Raw genomic sequence first — 22,733 nt, 5'->3', positions numbered from 1 at the left:
GGACGTAGGGGACAAATTTCCGCTCAAGATAGACGGGCCCCTGTCCATTCAGGCATTTATGAATTAAGCAGCATATTTTAAATTTGGCTCTTTGTCGGATTGAGAGCCAGTGCAGCTGCTCAAGGAGAGGTTTTGAAGCAGTTCTCGGGAGGGCCTTGAGAATGAGGCGAGCTGCTGTGTTCTGAATGACCTGTAACTTAGCCAACACCCCTTTGTTGGCAGAAAGCAACAGGCCATTACAGTAGTCGATCCGACTAAGGATCAGGGCCTGAACAAGGGTTTTTCTAGCAGAGTCGGGAAGCAGCGGAAAAACTTTGCGTAGTAGGCTGATGGTAAAGAATCATATTCCTGAAATGTAGTTTGTGTGTTGTTTGAGTGACAGATCTTGGTCAAACCGAATTCCCAGATTCTTCACGACCTGTTTAGGTTCAGGAAATGTGGTATTCCACTACCAGACTCCCCTTCCCCCTTTATTTCGCTCTTGCAGGTTCCTGTTTTCTACCTTGTTGACAATGTTTTCTGACTTTCTTAATTCTTCTTTCCTGTTTCATATTTCTCCTATCTTGCTCCCTGGGAATATATGATATAGGAAAAATAGGTGCCGGTGACCTCCACTGGCTCCATAAATGAGTGCCCCTGGGCCCCACCAGCACCCGCCAGCTGAAATTAAGCACTACCTCCCCCTTTGAGAGAAGGAATGGGTAGTATTTGGTTAAGAGCATATACTGAAGCAGTGAGGGAGGTGGGTGGGAGGCAGTGTTAAAAAACTTGATTACTCGTATTATACCCCTGCATTTATATACACATGGGACCCCCGCAAATTCGTGGAGGTGGTGTTGAAATGTGGATGGATGGGGCACTCTAACCCACCTGCTATGACAATGTCTCAAATTAAATAAGAATTATTTTCAACACAATGCAACATTGAGCTCAATGTGAATTTCTAGTGAAATGCAATTAGTTACTTTATGGATTACTTTTCTAACCACGAAACTGGATCCTAGATTCATTCCTTGGACATCTCCTGTAAACAATTGAGTAAAAGCGTTTTGGTTACAGTAGTGATTTTTAAGGAATATTATTGTATTTTAAAAGTTGACACTGACATTTTTTCACATATAATCACAAATGTAATCCTATGGGAGGAAATTCACTTAGTAGGTAAGTAGTGTTATCGTTTCTTTTTCTTACTCAGTGGTGGATCCTGGATCCAGCACTGGTGCATCTCCTGTAAACAGTTGAAAGAATGTGTTTAAGTCATACAGGCGATTTTTAAGGAATGTTTTCAGTTTGTGAAAGTACACAGAAACTTTTCTGGTGAAAAGCAGACAATGGATTCCTATGGAAAGAAATACAAGTTACTGGTAAGTACGGTTAAAATTACTTTTCAGGGTCAGTGCTGAGCTAAAAGATGCAGCACTGGGTTCTCTCCTGATAACAGGTGAGTTAATCGGAATTCATTGTTCGGCTGATTTTAGGTAATCGTAATTGTAATTGTAATTGGTGAATATTTAAAAGTTCCAAAACTCCATACTTAGAAGAAATTCCAAGTGAAACCAGTCAATGTTAGCCTATGGAAGGAAATTCAAGTTACTGGTAAGTATGGTTAGAATTACTTTTCAGGATCGGTACTGGGCTCAAAGATGCAGCACCGAGGTCTCTTATGATAACAGGTAAGTAAATCAGATTACGTAGTACATCCAGTAAGCACCACAGAGCTGCGTAGCAGAGAGATGTAAAAAGGGGCACGGCCTGCACCACCACTCTGCAACGCAACACAGTGGCGCTTCCTGGAAGCACCTGGTGTGCTACTTGGCCCCCATGGTCCCTCAGGTTTGAAGTGGAAATTCTTCCCCAACTTAAAACGCACCACAGGGCGTGTTTGCACACATCACGTCAGGCCCCGTCATCGTGTGTAAACTCGCCCTGTCACACTTCTAAGTTAAGAGATTAAGTCTGCTTCAATCCTAAGGGTCCCTAGGGTCAAACTAGGGACCACACGGTCCATGGCAGCCAGTAAGGGTGCTCAAGAGGACCTGCAGCCTGAGAGGGAGGCCCAGGTGCCTGCCTTAAAGAGAAGAGGCGGGGTTGCAGGAAACCGGCCCTGAAGTTCCCACGGTCTAAGAGAAGGCAGACCTTGAGGGGATGCCCTGGAGCCTACAGGGGAGCAGGTAGCTGAACTGGGGGACCTGCCTGAGCTGAACCATTGGCAGCAGGAAGGAGACCCTCCAGGGAAGAGTTCTGTGAGGAGCAGAACAAGTGTCCTTCTCTTGTGGGTTTGCAGCAGCAGGCTGCGAACCAGGCGGCAGGTGATAAGTCTGGATCACATTGGATCTACTGGGAGAATGGTCTCCTGTATAGTGAGCCTAAGGTTTCTGAGCCTGGTTCAGCCTGTGTGCTGGTGGTACCCCAGCGCTTCAGAGCCTTCCTACTTGGGCTGGCTCATGATGTGCCATTAGCAGGACATTTGGGGCAGGACAAGACCTTTGAAAGGCTTGTCAATCACTTTTTTTGCCCCCAAATGTGCAAGAGTTCAGACACTCATTGCAGGACATGTCAGACTTGCCAGTCAAGTGGAAAGAGTGGGAGGAAGCAGAAGGCTACTCTCCAGCCATTCCCTGTGGTCAGCACCCCCTTTGAACGGGTGGGTATTGCCATTGTGGGGCCACTGGACCCCAAGACAGCCATGGGCAACAGGTTCATCCTGGTCTTGGTGGACCATGCCACCCAGTACCCGGAAGCCATACCTCTGAGGACAGTGACGGCCCCCGTGGTGGGACGAGCACTGCAAGGGAATTTTCTTCAGAGTGGGATTCCCTAGAGAGGTAGTGTCTGACCGAGATACCAACTTCATTTCCAAGTATATGAAGCCCCTGTGGCAGGAGTGTGGGGTAACCTACAAGTTTACCACTCCTTGCCACCCCTTAGGAAATGGGTTGGTTGAAAGATTCAACCAAACCCTAAAAGGCATGATTATGGGTCTTGATTAACCTTTGAGGCCTAAGTAGGACATCCTCTTACCATGCCTACTGTTTGCATACCATTAGATGCCACAGAAATCTCTAGGGTTCAGTCCCTTTGAGCTTCTCTATGGTCACCCAGTGAGAGGACCTCTGAGTTTGGTCAAGGAAGGCTCGGAGCAATCTCCCAGGAAACCTCCCCAGGATGTAGTTAGCTACAAGCTGGCCTTCAGGAAACAAACTAGGCGTTTCAGGCAACTCGCTGAGGTGAATCTGGAAGCCAGCAAGTAGGAGATGAAGCGGTGGTATGACCAGAATGCAACTCTGGTCGAGCTTCAACCTGGTCAGAATGTGTGGGTCATGGCCCCGGTGGAGCCCAGTGCACTCCAGGATAAGTAGACCGGACCGTTTGAGGTGGTGGAGCGCAAGAGTCCTGTTACCTACTTGGTGGACCGGCGGTCTCCCAGGAACTCCTTGCGGGTCCTGCATGTCAACCGCCTGAAGCCCCACTTGGAGAGGTCCGAAGTGGGCATGCTCTTAGCGACAGGTGCTAGAATGGAAGAGGAGACAGAGCATCTTCCTGACCTGTCGGCGACAGTGCAGGATGGGTTAGTAGATGGTGTAAGCCTCTCTTCCACCCTGGCCTCTAGGCAACAGAATGACTGTTGCCAGTTGCTGGGACAGTTTTCTGATCTGTTCTCCCTGATTCCCAATGTCCTACTTTGACCCGAAACACTACCGGTCTCTTTCTAAGGCACCAAACACAGTTCTCCGTGAAGACGGTCGTATCCACCGTTCCTCACCTAGTACCAGGATTATCCTTGTGGTACCTTTTACACACCTCTCACTGGAAATATCACCGGCTACACAAACCCTTCACCTTTGAATTTTACAGCCCTGAAGAGTCACAGGTCCAGTGTCTGCTTGACGAGACACGTGTTGGCTGGGTATTTGTTTTTTGTTGATGTTACTCTTCCAGAAAGGATGAGTCAATACTCTGCATTTGAAAAAACCATATATATATGGGTCTACCTTGTTTCATTTGATTTGACTCTGCATTGCACCCTTTGATGACTTTCATTCATATTTGATAGAACATGTACACAAGACTCCTGTTGTACTTATTGAGTGGGCCCTGGCCACTCGCTGCAGAGGTGTACTGGGATCTCCCCTGACTTGTTGCACCGTACAATATTATTTCTCTACTTTGTATGCCTACCTCACCAGAACAGGCGCCACTCTTCCTGTACACTCAGAAACCCCACACAGAACCCTTGTCGCTGATTGGTGCGTCCATGATGTGGACACTGGAGATAGTCTTCCTGTGAAGCACAAAACGTACAGGGTAACTGACAGGGTGAGAGCTTGCATCAAGGAGGAGGTCTCAAAGATGCTTGAGTTAGGGATGATGGAGTCCTCTAACAGTCCTTGGGCCAGCCCAGTGGTCTTGGTCCCAAAGGCTGCCGTAACGGATGCAACTCCAGAACTCCGGTTTTGTTTGGACTACCAAGGGCTCAATTCAGTCACAAGGACTGACGCGCACCCCATCCCCAGAGCTGATGAGCTCATCTATCGGTTAGGTGCTGCCCAGTACCTACATAAGCACATTTGACTTAACGTCTGGGTACTGGCAGATCGCCTTGACTGATGAGGCAAGAGAGAGGTCAGCATTCTCCACACCTGATGAGCACTACCAGTTCCGGGTGCTGCCCTTTGGGATGAAGAATGCCCCTGCCACCTTTCAGAGGTTGGTCAACCAGGTGTTGGTTGGACTGGAAGAGTTCTGTGCCGCCTACCTGGATGACATTGCAGTGTTCAGCGCCAGTTGGCAAGAACATCTGCGTAACCTCTGGGAAGTGTTGATGGCGCTGCGAAGTGCAGGCCTCACGATCAAGGCGAATAAGTGCCAGATGGGGCAGGGTTCCGTGGTGTACTTGGGACACCAGGTTGGGAGCGGCCAGGTGGCGCCCCTACAGCCCAAGATTGAAACCATCCTGGCTTGGGAGCCCCCCAATACACAGACAGAGGTGAGAGTCTTTTTAGGACTCACTGGGTATTACAGGAGGTTTGTCAAGGGGTATGGCAGCATTGCTGCATCTTTGACAGAGCTGACTTCCAGGAAGCAGCCCAAAAAAATGATTTGGACTGACACCTGTCAGAAAGCTTTTGAGGCCCTGAAAACGGCCATGTACACGGCGCCCCTGCTCCTGGCACCCAACTTCTCCAGAGGATTTATTGTTCAGACAGACACTTTAGAGCGTGGTGGGGGGACTGTTTTGTCACAGATAAATGAAGAGGGTCTAGATCAACCCGTAGCCTTCATCAGTAGGAGGTTACTTCCACAGGAACAGAGGTCGAGTGTGATTGAGCGTGAGGAATTTGCTGTGGTCTGGGCACTGAAGAAGCTACGGTCATACCTGTTTGGGACTCACTTCCGGGTTCAGACAGATCACAGGCCCCTCAGATGGTTGATGCAGATGAGGGGTGAGAATCCAAAGCTGTTGAGGTGGTCCATTTCCCTACAGGGGATGGATTTCAAGGTTGAACACCGCCCTGGTACAGAACACGCAAATGCTGATGGTCCGTCTATATTTTTCCGCCTTAGTGATGAGAACTCCCAGGAGGTAGGGTAGTTCTCCCCACATTTCAGCTTGAGGGGACACGTGTTAGACCTGGCACCTTGGCCTGGGTCTCCCTTCCATTTTTTGCTGTTGCCTCATGTCTTTTTGCTGGTTACAGATGCTTTGGGCACTGTGCCACTGCTGTCCAGTGTCACAGTGCAACTGCTCCCTATGGTAAATTGATGTAAGACTGACTGACTGACTGACTGACTGACTGACTGACTGACTGACTGACTGACTGACTGACTGACTGAATTATTTATTCGGCGCACTTATGTCGGGGCGTCTTGGCACTGCATGAAGGATTTAGGATGAGACTATCAGTTAGGCCATGGTGAAGAGCCAGGTTTTTAATGCGTTTCTGAAATAGATCTTGTTTGTTTCTAGGCGTAGCTCGGTGAGCATTGTGTTCCATAACTTTGCTGCCTGGTGTGAGAAAGACTTGCAGCCCCACCTGGCTCTCTTTATTCTTGGTAGGCAGATCAAGGCCAGACTACCAGATCTTAGTGTGCAAGGTGGCACATAGCGAGGAAAAAGATTTTTCATGTCCTCAGCCCCTCCTCCATTTATAGTTTTGTAGACTTGACAGAGCGTCTGGAACTGTACTCTACGTCGAACAGGAAACCAATGGAGTTGGCGTATGCCATTGGATGTCGGGTGACGTTTCGGAAGATCCAACAGTACTCTTGCTGCGGCATTTTGCAATGACTGGAGTTTGGAGAGCTGTCTTTCACCAGTTCCTAGGTACATTGCGTTGCAGTAGTCGATGCGTGATAAAACCAGGGCTCCAACTACCGTTTTCCTTAAAGTAAAGGGTATAAATGGCAGTATTTTCATAAGGACCTTGATTGTGAAAAAACAGGCCGATGTGACTTGATTGACTTGTGAAGTGAGTGTAAGATCTTTTCGATCACAAACCCTAAGTTCTTAAATTTTTGTGGTGGGATGGGTCTTAGAAGTCCATTAAATAATTTTTGAGGCACATCCGAAAGTGGTCATTACGAATGTGCCTCAAAAATAATTTAATGGACTTCTAAGAGGATTTACACATCTTGTCACAACATATTTTAACTTGGAAGCTTACTTGATCTTCCCTCGAATATTGATGACAACTGGCCCCGCCGTGGAGCGACTTTTTCCACTTGTTCGGCACGATCGTTAGCCCTGAGGAGTCGCGTTAACTCTGTTCCTAAAGCGATGAAACACGTGTCGGTGGGCTTTTGAAACAATTAAAATCTGCTAAAAAATCTCAAAAGTCAAAGAAATCAACGATTATTGTTGTCTTTGTTCTCATACTTTTTCTCTGTTCATATTCATAATACGAATGTTCAAGATTGTTGTTCATGTGTGCATAGGCATTTTGTTAGTACTTCATTGTTATTATTGTTGGTAAAAATGCCATCCAGCGTATGGCCGGCTTGGTGAGTAGGTTTGGATACAATCTGTTTCATCCCAAAGATCTGCAAGATATCAGTTAGAAAGGAAGCGTGTGAGTCATTGTTATCTTCTAAATGAAAGTTAAAGTCACCTAAAACTGTAAAGGTGGCGGTATCAAAACAGGATTCCAGGAAGGTTTGAAGTGCTCTAATAAAAGGGTCTCTAGTTCCCGGTGGCCTATAGATCAATAGACCCGGATGGAGTTATTGATTGTTGGATTTTCTGCTGAAGGCTAAAGCTTCAGCCTCCAGACAGGATTCTGATCGAAAATTCACTTTGAGATGTGAGCGATATATTAGCTCAATTCCTCCCCCAACTGCTCCTGTCCTTTCTACCTGTGCCACTGAGTATCCTGTAGGAACAGCAGTATGCCAGTCTAGTCCAGAAGTGAGAGCGGCCCTTGTTTCTGTAAGAAATATCGGATCTGGAGTGTTACATGATATTAGGGTATCCAGCTAATATTAATGCTTAGGCATGGACCTGGAGTTTAGCAAGATACCGTTTATTACATTGCAGTTTTTATGTGTGGTCCTAGTTGCTGATTTCCCAGGGGCAGGGTTGTTCCCTGGATCTGGCTTTTTTAAAATAATCCCGAAGCTAGTATTGTTAGTATCCTAGTAGCGGTTGGCCAAATGTACCAGCAAGTAAGTGATCCCAAATCGGCAAGATGAGCAAGCATTGGGATTGGTAATGGGGTGGTCGAGCAGCATGGTTGGGGTTGAACATTTTCCGGTATTTAAAGCCAGCAATTCATCACAAGAGAAACTTATTTTAGAAAGTTGAGCAGGGGTTCTGGCGCTGGGCGCGTTTTGGGTGCGGACAGGCACGGACGGGCGCAGACTGGCTTGCCTTTGGCATGCCCGCTGCGCGATTAGACTGCGCGTCCGGCTGAGCATTAGGCTAAGGAGGCTCTCCCCGATTGGCTGGTTTGGTTTACTTGTCAGACCCTAATTCAGCGCACCGAGTGTGCCTAGGGCTTGAAAACCAAATGCTGCTTGTGGGCTTGCAGCATTGGTTGTGCCACCCACAGAAGCAGCCTGGTAAAATGTGTCTCAGGTCTGCCATTGCAGAGCCTGTGTGCATTCCAGTACTGCCGTGTTGACTAGACAAGTGAACCCATTCGCCAGTCCCTAAATCTTCCCTTTTCTGCATATTAGTCACCCCTATGGTAGGCCCAAGGCAGGGTGCATTGTAGGTAAATAGTAGGACATGCCCTGGTGTGTGTGGCACGTCCTAATAGTGAATTACAGCCACTTTCGTTTTTTACTATTGCAAGGTTACCTGCTCCCTATTGGCCAGAATGGGCAGTTTGATTATTACAGCTAATAATCCTAACTGACTCAGTGACCGGGTAGAAATTCGAGTTTGGTATGCCTGAACTCAGAATGATAAAATACATCTTTTAGTGAAGTTGGTTTTAACATTCTGTGTTTGAAAATACCACTTTCAGAAAGTAGGTATTTTCTTGTCTAATCACCCAAGCCTGCCTCTGCTAGGCTTCGTATTCCTTGTCTGGAGTTTGAGTGACAGGGTCTGGGGGCTCCAGGAGACAGGGTGAGTCAGCACAGGGCTGAATAGAGAGATCTGACTGACGATGGGTTGGAGGAGTTGCACCTAAGTCCTGAATAGGGCTGTGCCTTCCATTGACAATGTTGGCTCCACCTCCTGTGGTGCGTCTGATGTCCCTGCCCTGCACGGTGAAAGGAAAGAAGGAATCATGTAAACAGAGTGCTCCAGGACTCACCAGAACTGGTTTGGACTAGGCAAAGGCCTCTCTGCCTTCAGAGAACAAAGAGAAACTGTGTATCAAAAGGGGGATCTAGACCCCAGAACTTTAGATCACTTTTGGGAAACAAGAAAAAAGCTTTGCTGAGGAGCGGAACCAGAGAGACTGAGGAGAGACTATCCCTAATCGTATGGGTTTGGTCTGTAGTAGTTGCCTGACTGCCAAATGGAGGAGAAAGTACTTTTGTGCTGTTTTCATTCATCTTGTGAAGGATCTCCAAGGGCTTGAGATAGAGCTTGCCTCCTGACTGAAGTCTCAGGGCTACTAGACTTCACCAACCTCTGTGCATCGCTTCTGGAAACGCTGTTTCAGTAGCTACAGAGGAAGGGAGCTGCGACCGACTCCGAAGACCAGCTCGGTGTCCTGACGGCATCGCCCAAAAGCACTGTCCTCATCTCGCACCGCAACCCTGGTCTCACCGATGATGAAATCCGATGCCGCTGCCACTGAGCCGCTGCGTCCACCGTGAGCTGTGGGCACCGCACTTTGCACCGCCTCACTTCACCGAACCGAACTGGTCTCACCAACGCTGTCGCTGTTGCTGACGTAGATTTCTGAGACCGCATCGTGGTTGGTGCCCTGCTCTTAAGTTAAGGACGCACCGCCTTGTTCCACACCGCATCTTGTCCGATCAACGCCAGCTCCCGCCATCCGGCCCGTCACTGCAACACAACCTGTCAGCACAGCATCAAGCACGTCTCACTCACCACCGCACGCCTTTGCCTCACTGACGCCATCCGGACGACATCACCGAGCCGCTGCCTGCACCGCATCGAGAGAACACTGCGCCCTGCAGCGCTTCCATCTTGTAATGCAACCACAACAGTTGCCACATCCAGCTCGCACCCCCATGCCTGCCGTAATGAGTAAAAGGTACTGTGACCGAGTCTGTTCACGCTTGTGCTGACCCGTATCGAAGCGGTCAGTTGGATTTGCTAGACTCTGTTGTTTTTAACATAGTTGTAACCGGACGGAGCTACCGACTCGTAAGAACTTTGATTTTGAAGTATTGCTACATAGAACATTATTTTTGATACAGTATTGTGGAGTTTTGTCGTTTATGGTTTTGTGATAAGTCTATATAAAAATAATTATTTTTAAATATACAACTTGTTTGGTGTCCATTTGTAGTGTTGTCACTTGATTACTGTATGTGTTCACAAATGCTTTACACACTGCCTCTGAGATAAGCCTGTCTGCTCATTCCAAGCTACCAAGGGGGTGAGCAGGGGTTATTTTAGGAGTGTACCCCCTTACCCTGAATAGACGCAAGGGTCCCTATTGGACAAAGATACCTACCTCTGCCAACTAGAGACTCCCAAATCTAACATTGGTGGACAACTTTGAGGATTTGGACTTGCATTTGTGACTCATATACAGTGATTGGTGAACACTACTAGTGAGTGCAGACCAAAACACAACCACATACTTTTGGTGGATGGTTTTCCTGGGATTTTCTATTTTTGCACAGAACTGCCAAGTTTAACCACCATGGAGAAAGCAGCATCCATAGCATCTGTTGATTAGGATTGGGAAGAGGAGAAACTGGAAAGCTACAACGTTAAGCAGATCAAGCACTTCTGCAGGAAGTTCAAAATTTCTTTGACCCGGCTCTCCAAGAAGGATGAGTCCCAAAATGCGCTGAGGGTCTGGGTCGAAGCAAGGAATATTCCTGAGAATGAAGAAGGGGCTGAGAATGCAAATGAGCAGCTAGAACGGCCATTGGGTCCAGAAGGGGGGAGAGCAACATCCCCAGCGGGTAGCAGTGTTTCTGCCAGAGGCCCAAAATCTAACAGTAAACTACACTGTGAATAACAAGTATTCTGCTCATTTACTAGGTGTGACAGCATTCTCTGCACACACAGTAAATCCTTTCAGTGTCAGAAATTAGTGTAGAAATGTGTTTTTCATGAGATTAAACAAATATAGTTTTAATCAGTGTTTTTTTTTTGCATATAGCAGAATGGCTTGCAAAAGTAAAGTTTTACAAAAATCATAAGAAAACAAAACAAATGTTGGCAAAGTCAAGACTGGCAGCCAATGTCTGGCCATTTGGCTTTGCAATGCTTGGTTTTCCTAACTGTTGGGTGACTTTCATCCGCTCTTAAGATAAATAGTGGATTGCGTATGAATTTAAATTGTACCTGAGCTGAATATCAGCCCACTTTTTCACAAGTGTTTCAGATAAGAAATCAAAATACAAATATTTATTTTATGACAAAAAAATCCAATGTAAAAAATGTGTCAATTTGTGCACCTTAGTCCATGATTCAATTTGCATAGTTTAAAATAATAAAAATCTCAGCCTTACCCATGAAGATTATTTTCTTGTGGGATATTTACAGTGAAAGTATGACAATTATTTTCTTGCAGGTTATTAAAGGGGAACATTAGTCACAATCAAAGTAATTTTGCCATGGGATCAGTTCCTATCTTTATTTTGATGTTTTTGTTTTTCAGGTCATTTGTAATACAACAAATTCCAAGCAGCAACCTTTTCATGGTGGTAGTGGACAATGAATGCAACTGTGATTCAGTTCCAGCAATTACAATGGCACCTATAGAAATCAGGTATATCCTTTGACAGATGAGATTTGCTGCTGCAGATGCTATTTTTCGTTGGAAATCAGCCCTGCAAAGAACAAACACATATATGCATTGGCAGATCACTGAAATATGTTTGCAATCAGCTGTGATGAAAACCAGATTTTTTCCTTGAAATGAGGTATTGTAAATACAATTAGTGAATCCATATAGCAGTCTGATTTTCTGTCACGTTTTAAACAATGAAGGATGCCTTCAAATGTAAGGTTTTAGGGGCATATTTACGAGTCCCTTGCACCGCTATTACATCACTTTTTGTGACACAATGGCGGCACAAACCACCAAATCATATATATGAGGCCATGCAAAGCCACTTTGTGTGGCTTTGAATGGCCTCATAGATATGGAGTGAGGCAAGGCAGTGCAAATCACTGCAATGTCTTATTCTGTGCAAGGGAGGCGTTCCAGGGACGTTGCAGTGGGTGTTCCTGCGCAACACCCTAGGATTTTGACACATCCCAGATTTACAAGACCATGTAAACCTGGGAATGCGTCAAAACCTTACACCTCCCCGGGGGGGTGAGGGGGACACAACGAAGAGAAATAACTTTATTTATCCTTGTTTTTTCCCAGCCACGGCCCGTGTAGGGCGTTCCACCGGGCGGTGATGTGGGGTGGGGGAGGGGTAGGGTGAAGTGTTGTAAAATGCGGGAAACGGACGATTACAGGTAAATAACGAAAAAATAAATAAAACTAATTTTGTTGCGCACGCTGCATCGCATTTGACGTTGCAGCTCGCACAACAAAATTAGTATTTTTTTCTAGTTACTTACCTATATTCTTCTCTTTTCCGCATTTTACAACCCCCCCACCCCACGTCATTGCCCGGTGGAATGCCCTACACTGGCCGTGGCTGTTTTTTCCTCTTTCTATGTGTGTGCTGCATTCTGCAGCACACATAGAAAGAGGGAAAAGCCTCTTAGGATTGTTTTTGTGCAGGAAGGCCTACAGCACGGGCACCCTTGTAACATGGTGGAACGGTGCCTGCGTTGGAGCTAGGATGACAAAATGGCATCTGCGCAGTGGAAAAGGACAGGAATGTGCTGTTTGCCACAGATATGGTGCATTTCTGCCCTTTCACTTTGACGCAGGGCAGCGCATCAGGGTGACTTGCTACGCTGCCGTGCGCCAAATCCCTATAAATATGCCCTTTAGTCTTTACGCTTATAAGTGCTAAGCACATTTTCTCATGAAATGCATCCTCATCATAAAATGTATTATTAGAGTCTGCTATTTAATCTAAAGGAGCTTTCTTATCTTTTTACGAGCTATGTCTACATATTGAAGAGATTGTTTTATATTAAGTCATTTGTAACAGATAAACCGTGAGGTGGCAGACTGGATAAATGTTGGCATATTACAATTATTTGAACAATGGCATGTACTCTTTCTTATTCTGTAAAATGGCTTCAATGGGTTTTTCCTGAATATTATGACATACGTTTCTTGTTTGGATAATTTTTTTCATTTTAAAATGTGAATCCAATGCAAATTTCAAAGTCTCATATTAGATTTAAGTGTTTCATTCCATCAATAAGATTGCTCCTTAACTCCTGTGAACATAACGAATCCCTCAAATGTGAACGTTTAAAATCTCAGAAGATCAGAAGACGGCCAGAATCTTGCCATGGATTTCACCCGGAAGTATGTTTTAAATTTTGTTAAATAGTTATTTCCTGTCTCTATTACCACGCATTACAAGCAAATGAGCTTAACACTGGTTTCAACTACATCCCAGTCATCATAGTCTGTGTATTTCCCAAATACAAGGGGCCTCATTTATGAGAAATGACGCATCACTGCGTGAAAGCAATGATTCGTCACTTCTCAGTGCGCACTTCTTGCGACATGATTGATGCGTCATATTTATAATATGACGCATCATGTCGCAAGGAGTTAGATACGTCAGTATTTCTGACGTATCTGTAGGCATAAAAGTGACGCATTGCTGGAGGCGGTCATAAAAGTTACGCAACTCCAGCAATGTGTACTTTCACATGGGCAAGTCCCATGTTGATAGTGCCTACGTCAGTCTTACACCTGCCATGAAGCAGGCGTAAGATTTTGACGCATTAGTGGCCAGAAATGGCGCAGTGAAATCTTATAGATTTCACTGCGTCACTTCAATGACCCATTCTTGCGTCAAAACGCCCCCTTGCATACATTATACCTGGCGCAGGTATAATGTGGCACAGGGGTTTACAAAGTGACACATCTACCTAGACGCGTCACTTTGTAAATATGGCGCAACAAGGCGCATTTTTTACGCCACTGGTGCGTCACAAAAAGTGACGCGCCGGCGGCGTAAAAGTGACGCACATCCTCATAAATGAGGCCCAAGGTTTTGTGCATTTTAACAATTTTTTTAAAGTGGTTTCGCTTTAGTGAGCTTTTTTCTCCTACAATAGACTAGTGTCAGTAGAAAATTAATTTGGGCAATTGTAAAACTGACCTGAGCTCCGTCCACAAGACATGTTCTGCTCAATAGGATCCAGCCTGTATCCTGCATGATAATTAACTGTTGTTATGCACACATGTTGAGTTGTTATGCCAGATATCAGCATAGTATATTTCGTTTAAATGTGAACATTTGTTTGTCAAAGTTACGTATACTCCATGGGCAAAATGTTTGTAATTTCGTACTGCAGCACTCTGAATACATGTAAGAAATTAGATTTCTGTCAAAACTGATTCACAAAAAAACAGGTGTAAAATATGACATGTTTGAGGTAGGTCATTGATTTCTCACAATTTGTACCCGTTTTGCTGAGTCACAAAACGATCTCATTTATGCACGCATAAATAGGGAAATAGCTGGAGCAACCCTGTTTTTCTATCCATGGATGTCATACATTCATTGGAAATTATTTGCATAGCTAGGGTTAGCAAGTTTGAGGAATGTCACTTTTAACTTTTGGTTTGTAATTTTTCATTTAATGAATGATTTCTGTTTGCTGCCTTCCATTTCTATATCCACTCTATTTTTATATTGAATATGGTGCACATACCCTCTTTCACTCCAGATGTGACACCTGGATCATTCAAGAGTAAGGTCTCCTCAAAAGTGTGGAAAAAGCATCTAGCTCAGTTTATGATGTCGTACTAAGTTCAAAATGACTGCCCATTCACCGCATTTCATTATGATTTCCCTGACCACCCCCAATTCTTTGGCAGTCACATCGGAAAATGGACTGCTACTTGAATAGGGTAGTTTATCATATGACTGTAGATCATTTGACCTGTGAAAAACTATTTTTTATATTCCCAACAATTGTTTTTGCACTGTAAAAAGATTTAGTAACACTAGGATTTGACTGTGGATAATTCTACACACAGGGGGGAGAGTAGATGTTCCCAGTCTGAAATTCCCTGAGTATTTGTACAAATTTCAAATATGTGTTGGAATTTTCAAGCTCAAGCACATTCCCACTTTGAGAAAATCAGAAATATGCTACAGACAAGTATAAGAGTAGTTTTCCTTCCAAGATTGGAAGGAGACATGAACACCATCAAAATTGGTAGGAGTTTGAGGGCGGGGTTTCTTGTTGGGTAAATATTTTCGCAGTGTAGAAGAAAAGTTAGCAAGAGCATTTGCACTTGCTCAGTATATTTATGTATCAGCAAATATACATTTGTACAGAACTATACACTTGTATACAATTATAAACGTGTAAACTTGCTCCTACGAAATGCAATTAACAAAAATATTGCATTCAAAATCTGGAAATCTCCAACGGTGGCAAGTTTCTATGTGTTCTTCTGGAAACTTTTACAGATTTCTTAATAATGTAAATCTTTACACTTGTGAGGTCGCACACATGTGTACTCAGGTTTATGACTGTCTTATTCATGAATACATGTTCTAAATCGGTGCTGCTAATAAACAAATGACTAATCAACACTATTGCATACCCCATCTGTTAATGCATGTTTTTTTTGGCTATAAGTAAATATGCATACATGCATATATTGCAAGTTTAGACAAAAATAAACTTGAATTTTGTTATAAATTTGTTCAATAGAGCTAATGCCAAAACTGTAGCTGGTATTTTGCAGATGTATTTTATCTCACGTTTCCCCTCTTTTAATGTATATGCTATATGTACTTGTTAAACCAAAGAGCTTGCAATTATAAATTTTGTTTTATTCACTGCCAGTGTGCAATCCATAGTGTACTCTAGTTGTGAAACACTGTCATGTAGCGTATAACTCGAAAAGTCAGAGAACATACATACTAAAGTCTTAGGATCATGCTCAAGCCTCACAACAGATGTATGATCTTCTCATGTGAAGCATATTATAGTTTGTGGAATAGTGTAGGTGCTTATAGAAAATTAGACATTTCACTCTGACTTAAGCTGTTCACCACAATTGGGACCGGTGCATTTAGTTGCACCATTTAAGGCAGTGTATGCCATTGTTGGTGCTGGGCACTGTCGGTAAGACTAGATTCTATTTTGTTGACATAACTTGTAGTTAATATTTACTACTGATTGTACCCTTCAATATGCGATTCTCATATCTGATCTAAAAGTCTTTCATCCACTTGTAGTCACTTTCAAGCATTGTTTATTGTGGATGCCCTAAGGAAACTTCTTCCTTGCTTACTATTCGTGACTCAAAACTGTAGTTGTTACTCCACTGTGCACGAAAAATGTTTGGCAATGCCCTTGTTTTTTTTTTTTTTAACGATGCTTTTTAGCTAGGGTAATTTAATGCAAATGTTACCAAACAGCAAAGACTGTAAATATTGTTAAAATCCTAGGTATGTAGCCATCAAAAAATAAATGAAAAGAATGGGAAATATATTCTTTGACTTTAAGCAAATTTAGGTCAAAGTTTATTTTAGGTTGTATATTGAAGTGTTTTCTAGCACTTGCCAATCTATACTTTGTGAATTGAAGGGCGTATGCATTTTGCTCCTGCGGGGACTGTGAGATCATTTTCAAATATGTATTCTAACTGCAAAAAGCCTATATGATGAAACATTGTAAGGGCCGTGCTTAGTGTTTTTAGTTTTTCTCCTGTAGTTTGTGGGAATAGTTGCTTTTTGTGTGTTGTTGATGAGTAATGCCACAGCCTTCCATTTCATAATTCACTAATGAAAGGCCTGTACAAGGAAACCCTTCTTTAAGCCCCTGCTTCCTACCGGGTGGCATCATCCAGTAATTGAACTGTGTTTTACAAGGTTTTAGCTGTGAAACTGGCACAAAACAGGCCCCAGCCTTAAAGAGGCTCCAGGTTATTGCCACCACCCAGTTATGATTGGCTAAGCTAGGGCATAGTACAGGAAAGTCAGATGTCTTGCAAAATGTCCTGGGAAAGTAAAAGGTGTGAATGGGCTTCAATCTAAGAGACTTTCTGTTCCAATTTCGAAATGCATAAGGCTAAAAAGTACTTTGCTCAAATAGTTTCATTATAATCTTTTAATAAATACAATTTTTGTTGTTGTTTTGATTTTAATTTTGTATAGCCCATTGTGCATTGATCAAGGAAACAATGGGTGTTTTGTTTAAAGTAACCGACGGAAAGCTGTTACATCATATTTGTTAAATATTGGAACATAATTCATTCTTAGCTGTGAATCAGGACGGCAATCAAAGACCTTGGCATAGTCAGTATGACCCATGCAATTTTGTTGCATGATTAAAAAACACACACAATCTTCTTAGCGGCTTCATTCTATGATAAAATATGCATGTTTACAAGCGAAATCAAATTTTTTCATCTGATTCTTTCTGGTAGTTTAGATGAAGTTGTCTTTTAAATTGATACATGCCACCATTATTTTTGAATAGCTAGTGGCCAGCTGTTTTAATCAGAAACTGACGAAACGCATACATGTTTAGACATTTCTCACTCGAGTTTATATTGGCCAGGTATTGTATTCTGCAAAACATCCAACATTGTACAGAAATGTATTAACATTCAGGGATTTTACAGTACTGTGCACACTCCAAGCAAAATAGACGAAGCGACCGTTCATGTAATGTATAACGCTGGTTTGTCTCTGTGCTACTCATTGTCCTCTGGTTAATGCACGCGTGGTTCTTGTATTAATGACGTGTAATGTGCTCGTTTCTGTTCGTCTTATGTTTGTGCTGTATTTGTCGATGAACTTTGCAATCGTTCATTTATATGGTCACGTGATGCTGAGGACAGAAAGCACCAGTGTGATCCTGTTTTTCTTCAGAGTGAACTTGTGTTGTGTTCAATGTCTGCTAATATCAAAGTATCTTATGGTGATCTTAAGCACACATGAAAAAAATACTGATGATTACATGAATATTTTTTTTATTTGTCCTTTTCAGGAAAATGCAAGGGAATGCGGTGGAGTTCTAGGTCTCAGTGCGCGCCCACTTTTTGTTCTCCTTTCTCTAGTTTTGACGTTTTTCTCAAGGTGACATTGACTGATCGCAACCCATGGCATGCTAAATACATGGATAAACTGTGAACTGAGTAAACGGGACAGCGCAGAAGAATTGAAATATAATCAACTCATCAGCATTTCATGAATTTAAAACTGTTCGTGTTAAAAAAAACTCTTAAAACTTGTTTACCAATTTTTACTTTGCAACTCATGCAGGTGTGAACTCGCCATATGATAATGACTCACCAACCACAAAAGGACAAGAGACAGCACACAATGGTGATTATTACTTTCAGCTTTGTCACGTCATGAACAACTGAAAATGGTGTACTTTTTAAATAAAGTATATTAAAATTAGGATTTTGGTGTGTGGTACTTTCTTAATCTGATGTGTGTTCTCCACACTTAATGTATTTTTGAAGAAGATATTTACGTGCATATTTTTTAAACCGTGCAATTTTTTTTGTATTTGTTTCTTTGTTCAAAACATCTCTTTTTCTGGAGAATCATATAATGATTCCTCTCTAAATTCAAATGGTGGTGATTTGTGCAATATTTGGTTCCCTACTTAAGTCCAAATGTGTATAGAGAAATGAATCCACTGAAGAGCTCTCCTTTACCTTGATTTAGTTTAGACCCAAAATTGAATACATTAAACATTGCTTTTAAAAAAAGAGCAAAATGCGAAATAGGGCAATTATTCCTAGTGAGTATCAGTGTACCAAATCAGTGGGTGAAGCAGTCTCATTGCTGACCACCACGCTCTTGTTTTGTGGTTCCCTTTTCTGGTCTGTTGTGTTGCGTTCTCAGGGGTGTAGCTTCAGGGTGTTGTTTGCAGTGTCACACCCAGCCGCGGTCGATAGTAGGAGTTCCTGCAGGGCGGTGACGTGGGAAGGGGGAGGAGCAGGGTGCGGGGTAGTAATGTTTGGATTACGGAGTTTAACAGGTAAGTAAACATATAAATAAATAAAACTAATGTCGTTGCAGGCACTACATTGCATTTGGTGATGCAGTTCACGCAACAAAATTCGTTTTATTTATTTATATGTTTACTTACCTGTTAAACTCCGTAATCCATACATTAATACCCCCAACCCTACCCCTCCCCCTCCCCACGTCACCGCCCTGCAGGAACTCCTACTACCGACCGCGGCTGGTTACACCCCCACATAAAATGTATTCTGTAGCAAATAGTTGGGTACAGGTGCTTTCAGTCAGTTATGGTGGGGTGTCTGTCAGATTTCACCCTGGATTTTTACATGCCCACACTGACAAAACGCACACACACACACACACACACACACACACAAACTCACTCATTCACTCACTCTCACTCCTGCCATAAAACTTGGTTAGTATAAAAATTATTGTATTTTGAGTACTTCTAACAATCCACACTCCTATCTCTTTCCCCTGCAATCTGACCAAGTTACACCTCTTTGTGTTCTCTGATGTTATGTAATACTATATTATGCTGTGTTATGGCATGCTATGCAACTGTCTTAAGAGATACAGAATCGAATCTATAGCAGAATGAGTGGCTTTACTCCAAATTTATATAAAATAGACCCAGAGGAGTGGAGTTTTCAGCCCAGCACTAAAGCTTCTTCGTCGGGATTGTCCAGGATTGCATAGGGGAATTTGCTTCAGCATTTGACCCAACTGCATTTTGTATTACAGGAAGTAGAACTACAGTAGTACTTCTACAAAAGTGTAAAAAGATCTATGCCTCCACCACTCCCATCCTTTCTGTGTGGAGGTCTCTGGCACATGTGCCTAGATCTCTACAAACATAGGTATACATTTTAATAGTAACTGTGGGATGGATGGGAGATTGTCTGAAAAATGGGCAATACTTACAACTAAGTGGGAGGAGCTTGGGGAGGGGTTTAGAGTGGGATACTCAAATACAGATATCAACCACAAAAGAGTAAGCCCAATGCCATTCACAAACTGCCCTTTCAAATTTACTACAGCAAAAAGGTCTCAAAAAGGTAGTATATGTACTACAGCCTTGGAGTAAGTCCAGCATCACACATGGATAGTCTCTGGTATTGTAACACACTCCTAAAGAAAATAATGTCTGTCTCACTGTCTGTCTATCTATCTGTTTGTCTCTCAGTCTGTCCGTCCATCTGTCTGTCTGTCTGTCTATCAGTCTATCTATCTATCTATCTATCTATCTATCTATGTATCGATCTATCTGTCTGTCTTCATAAATATATATATATATATATATATAAATAATAAGCAACTCTACTGAATTAAATGATTAAATTACACGTTTAACTTTTAAATATTTGTTAAAACATTGAACATAATTAAAATAATTCGATATATAACTTTTAATAATTTCTAATTCTTATTTAATACAAATAAAATTGTTACTGTAGGTGCTTTTGTTTTATTTTTAAGCAATATAGTAAATAAATTACATATATTTGAATTATTGAATTTATTACTACACATTTAAATCGTTGAAACATTTTATTTCATTAGTCTCTGTTAAAAAAAATACTTAACATTATTTTACATGTATATATAAAAATATGTTTATTTACTTTTTGAAGGATGACTAAATGTTAACCCCTTGCATGCTGATGACGGCCCCATACGTCATGCACCCGCCCACTTGCGATTTTGCCACACAGGCGCAGAATCGTGGCTGCATGCAAGGAATTAATGCATTTCTCTATACATTACCATAGGGAGATCTTCATCACAGTGGTGGAGGTATTCACCTAAGTGATGAAAAGTTCTAAGTCGTAACTTGACACACATACAGTCTGGTGTAGGAGGCTCTATCACTGTATGTAAACCTACACCTGGGACTAACTTTATACGCAGAAATTGTGAAAAGCAAAAGTGCAAAGTTACTACTTGTTGTTGTAGCAAATATGCACATGAATAAATCTATAAATGTACTTTTACCTTTGTGATTAGGACCCTCCAAGTGCAAGACTATTGGACCATACAATTCAAATCTCTGCAGCTGTGATAATGGGTGATCCACCTGATAAATGTCCTGGTAGAAATATGTCTTAGCAATGAGGTTTGAAGATTCACACAGACCTCTTTTTGAAAGTGTTGTATGCACCAAAGTGTATGCACCAAATGGTGTCTATTTGTATCCCCTAACCTGTCTACAAACATGTCTTTCTAAACTTAGAATCTTTATTATTTTTTTATGGTAACTACTTTCTCACATTTCCATATACTTTTTTGCGATTCTTTCGCATATACACTGAAAGGAGGACTGAAAGGAGGACCACAAAAAGATTGCCCTTTGTTCATAACTTATGCCCAGTTAATGTGCTTAGTTATCTGTGAATTAACTGCTATCATTAGGGACCTTACATAACAATGATGCAAAAGCTATTTCTTAGACTTTACAATCCTTATTAACCCGTTCCGTGCACCGTGCCGACGGAGCCCCACCCACTCTGTAGAACGCCTGCACCGCGGCAGAAAAACCGCCGCGGTTAAGGCGTTAAACACAGTATGTAGACAACACAGATAATACAAAAAAAATATTTAGGTTAAAGTAACTGCAATACTTTAAAATAAAGTTCTACAGCCAAAACAAGTTCATATGAAGCTAAAGGAAAACATGATTTGGCAAAAGCCAGTAGGTATAACTGCATTTTTAGTTAGAAGCCAGATATGTTGTCTTTGATACAGCTTTAATGTGCTAACGCTTGTATCATTAGTGCAGCAGGTGTAGTGGCATATGGTCAAAGCCAATAGATCTGGACTTCGTGCGCTAAATAATGGAAACAACATTTGTGCATGCTTTTTTGGCATGTGTTGGAAAATAAACACATACCAGCAAGAACTGCATGCATCACTTTAGTATGCACCATTTCTGCTACCTAGCATGGAAGGCAGGAGGGAAAGGAAGGAGGTGACCAGAGAGGAAAAGATCATGCATACAGTCGTGGGTAGATGCAGTGAGAGAATAGTTGAGCAAAAGCAGCTGGAGAACAAGCAGTGACTGAAGGCAGCAGGTGAATTCAGCAGGGTAAGGCAGTGACAGAAGAAGAGGAGGCAATGAGTGAAAGCAGGAGGAAAGCAAAACCAACAGCCTGGCTATTTGAGAGTGCAAGGGCTTCCTTGGGGATTGCGGGAGGAAGGGTGTGTATATGGATTAGTGGGGGAATGTTATAAAGTGTCAACAATTGGTTGGTTGAAAGGACAGGTGAGTATATGGCTTCCTGAGTCAGTGACTGAATGCAAGGATAATTAATGAGAGAGTAAAGGAAGTAAGAGAGTGTGAATGGATAGATGGATGGATGGATGAATAAGGGAATAGGCCTTTGCTACATGATGGTCAACTTTTTTCTTTACCTTTTTCTGTATCCTATTTCTGCTAGTACTGGGATTGCGTGCAATGTGGCACTGCTATTCTTAGCCATTGTTCATGAGCTCTGTCCCTAATGATGATATTGATTAAAATGGTTTTATCCAATTTGTCTATTACCTTTCCTTTAAGGTCATTGTAAATGGCTAGGAAATTGAACCAGTACCATGGTAGTTATATGCCATATGTGGCTGTGGTATGTATTTAATCACTCATGTATATAACCAAAATGTACAGATGCCAAGAGCATCACTGGGTTGCAGGATAAAGGTATCGCAGGCTCAAATGTACAAGAAGAAGTGCCTTTGCCATGTAGGAATTATTTTAATGTTTTACTAACTATTTCCCCAGTGTGTTCAACTACATTTACCATAAGAAAGGACTATTTGGGATTAAAATATGTCTTTTGCATATTTACTTAGGAAAATGCTAGCGAAGTCATTCAAAGTTATTTACCACCTAGTTTCAAAACTCTGATTTAATGGTGAAATTACAATTCTAATAAATACAGATCAAAAGTCAATTTGCATAAATGTACTTTGTGCTGTCTGGGACAAGACTGACTGAAAAGTAGTTTTGCCTTCCAGCTCCAGTT

General features: G+C 42.5%; 1 protein-coding gene across 2 annotated transcripts in view; it reads left to right on the top strand.

Annotated features, from left to right (window-relative positions):
• CACNA2D3 (calcium voltage-gated channel auxiliary subunit alpha2delta 3) overlaps positions 1–18,126 on the top strand; it is a 2,559,454-nt gene extending 2,541,328 nt beyond the window's left edge. For both annotated transcript variants that reach the window (XM_086939135.1, XM_086939136.1), the window contains 3 exons: positions 11,265–11,382; positions 12,975–13,052; positions 17,720–18,126. In XM_086939135.1, coding sequence (XP_086795261.1) covers positions 11,265–11,382; positions 12,975–13,052; positions 17,720–17,812 — 289 coding nt within the window. In that variant the 3' untranslated portion in view covers positions 17,813–18,126. The remainder of the gene's footprint in view (positions 1–11,264; positions 11,383–12,974; positions 13,053–17,719) is intronic.
• The last annotated feature ends 4,607 nt before the right edge of the window (positions 18,127–22,733 follow it).

The sequence above is a fragment of the Lissotriton vulgaris genome, chromosome 9 (genome assembly GCF_964263255.1).
Source record: "Lissotriton vulgaris chromosome 9, aLisVul1.2, whole genome shotgun sequence".
Taxonomy (NCBI): domain Eukaryota; kingdom Metazoa; phylum Chordata; class Amphibia; order Caudata; family Salamandridae; genus Lissotriton; species Lissotriton vulgaris.
Note: the sequence above shows the minus strand (reverse complement) of the source record. Positions and strands in the feature narration are given on the sequence as shown.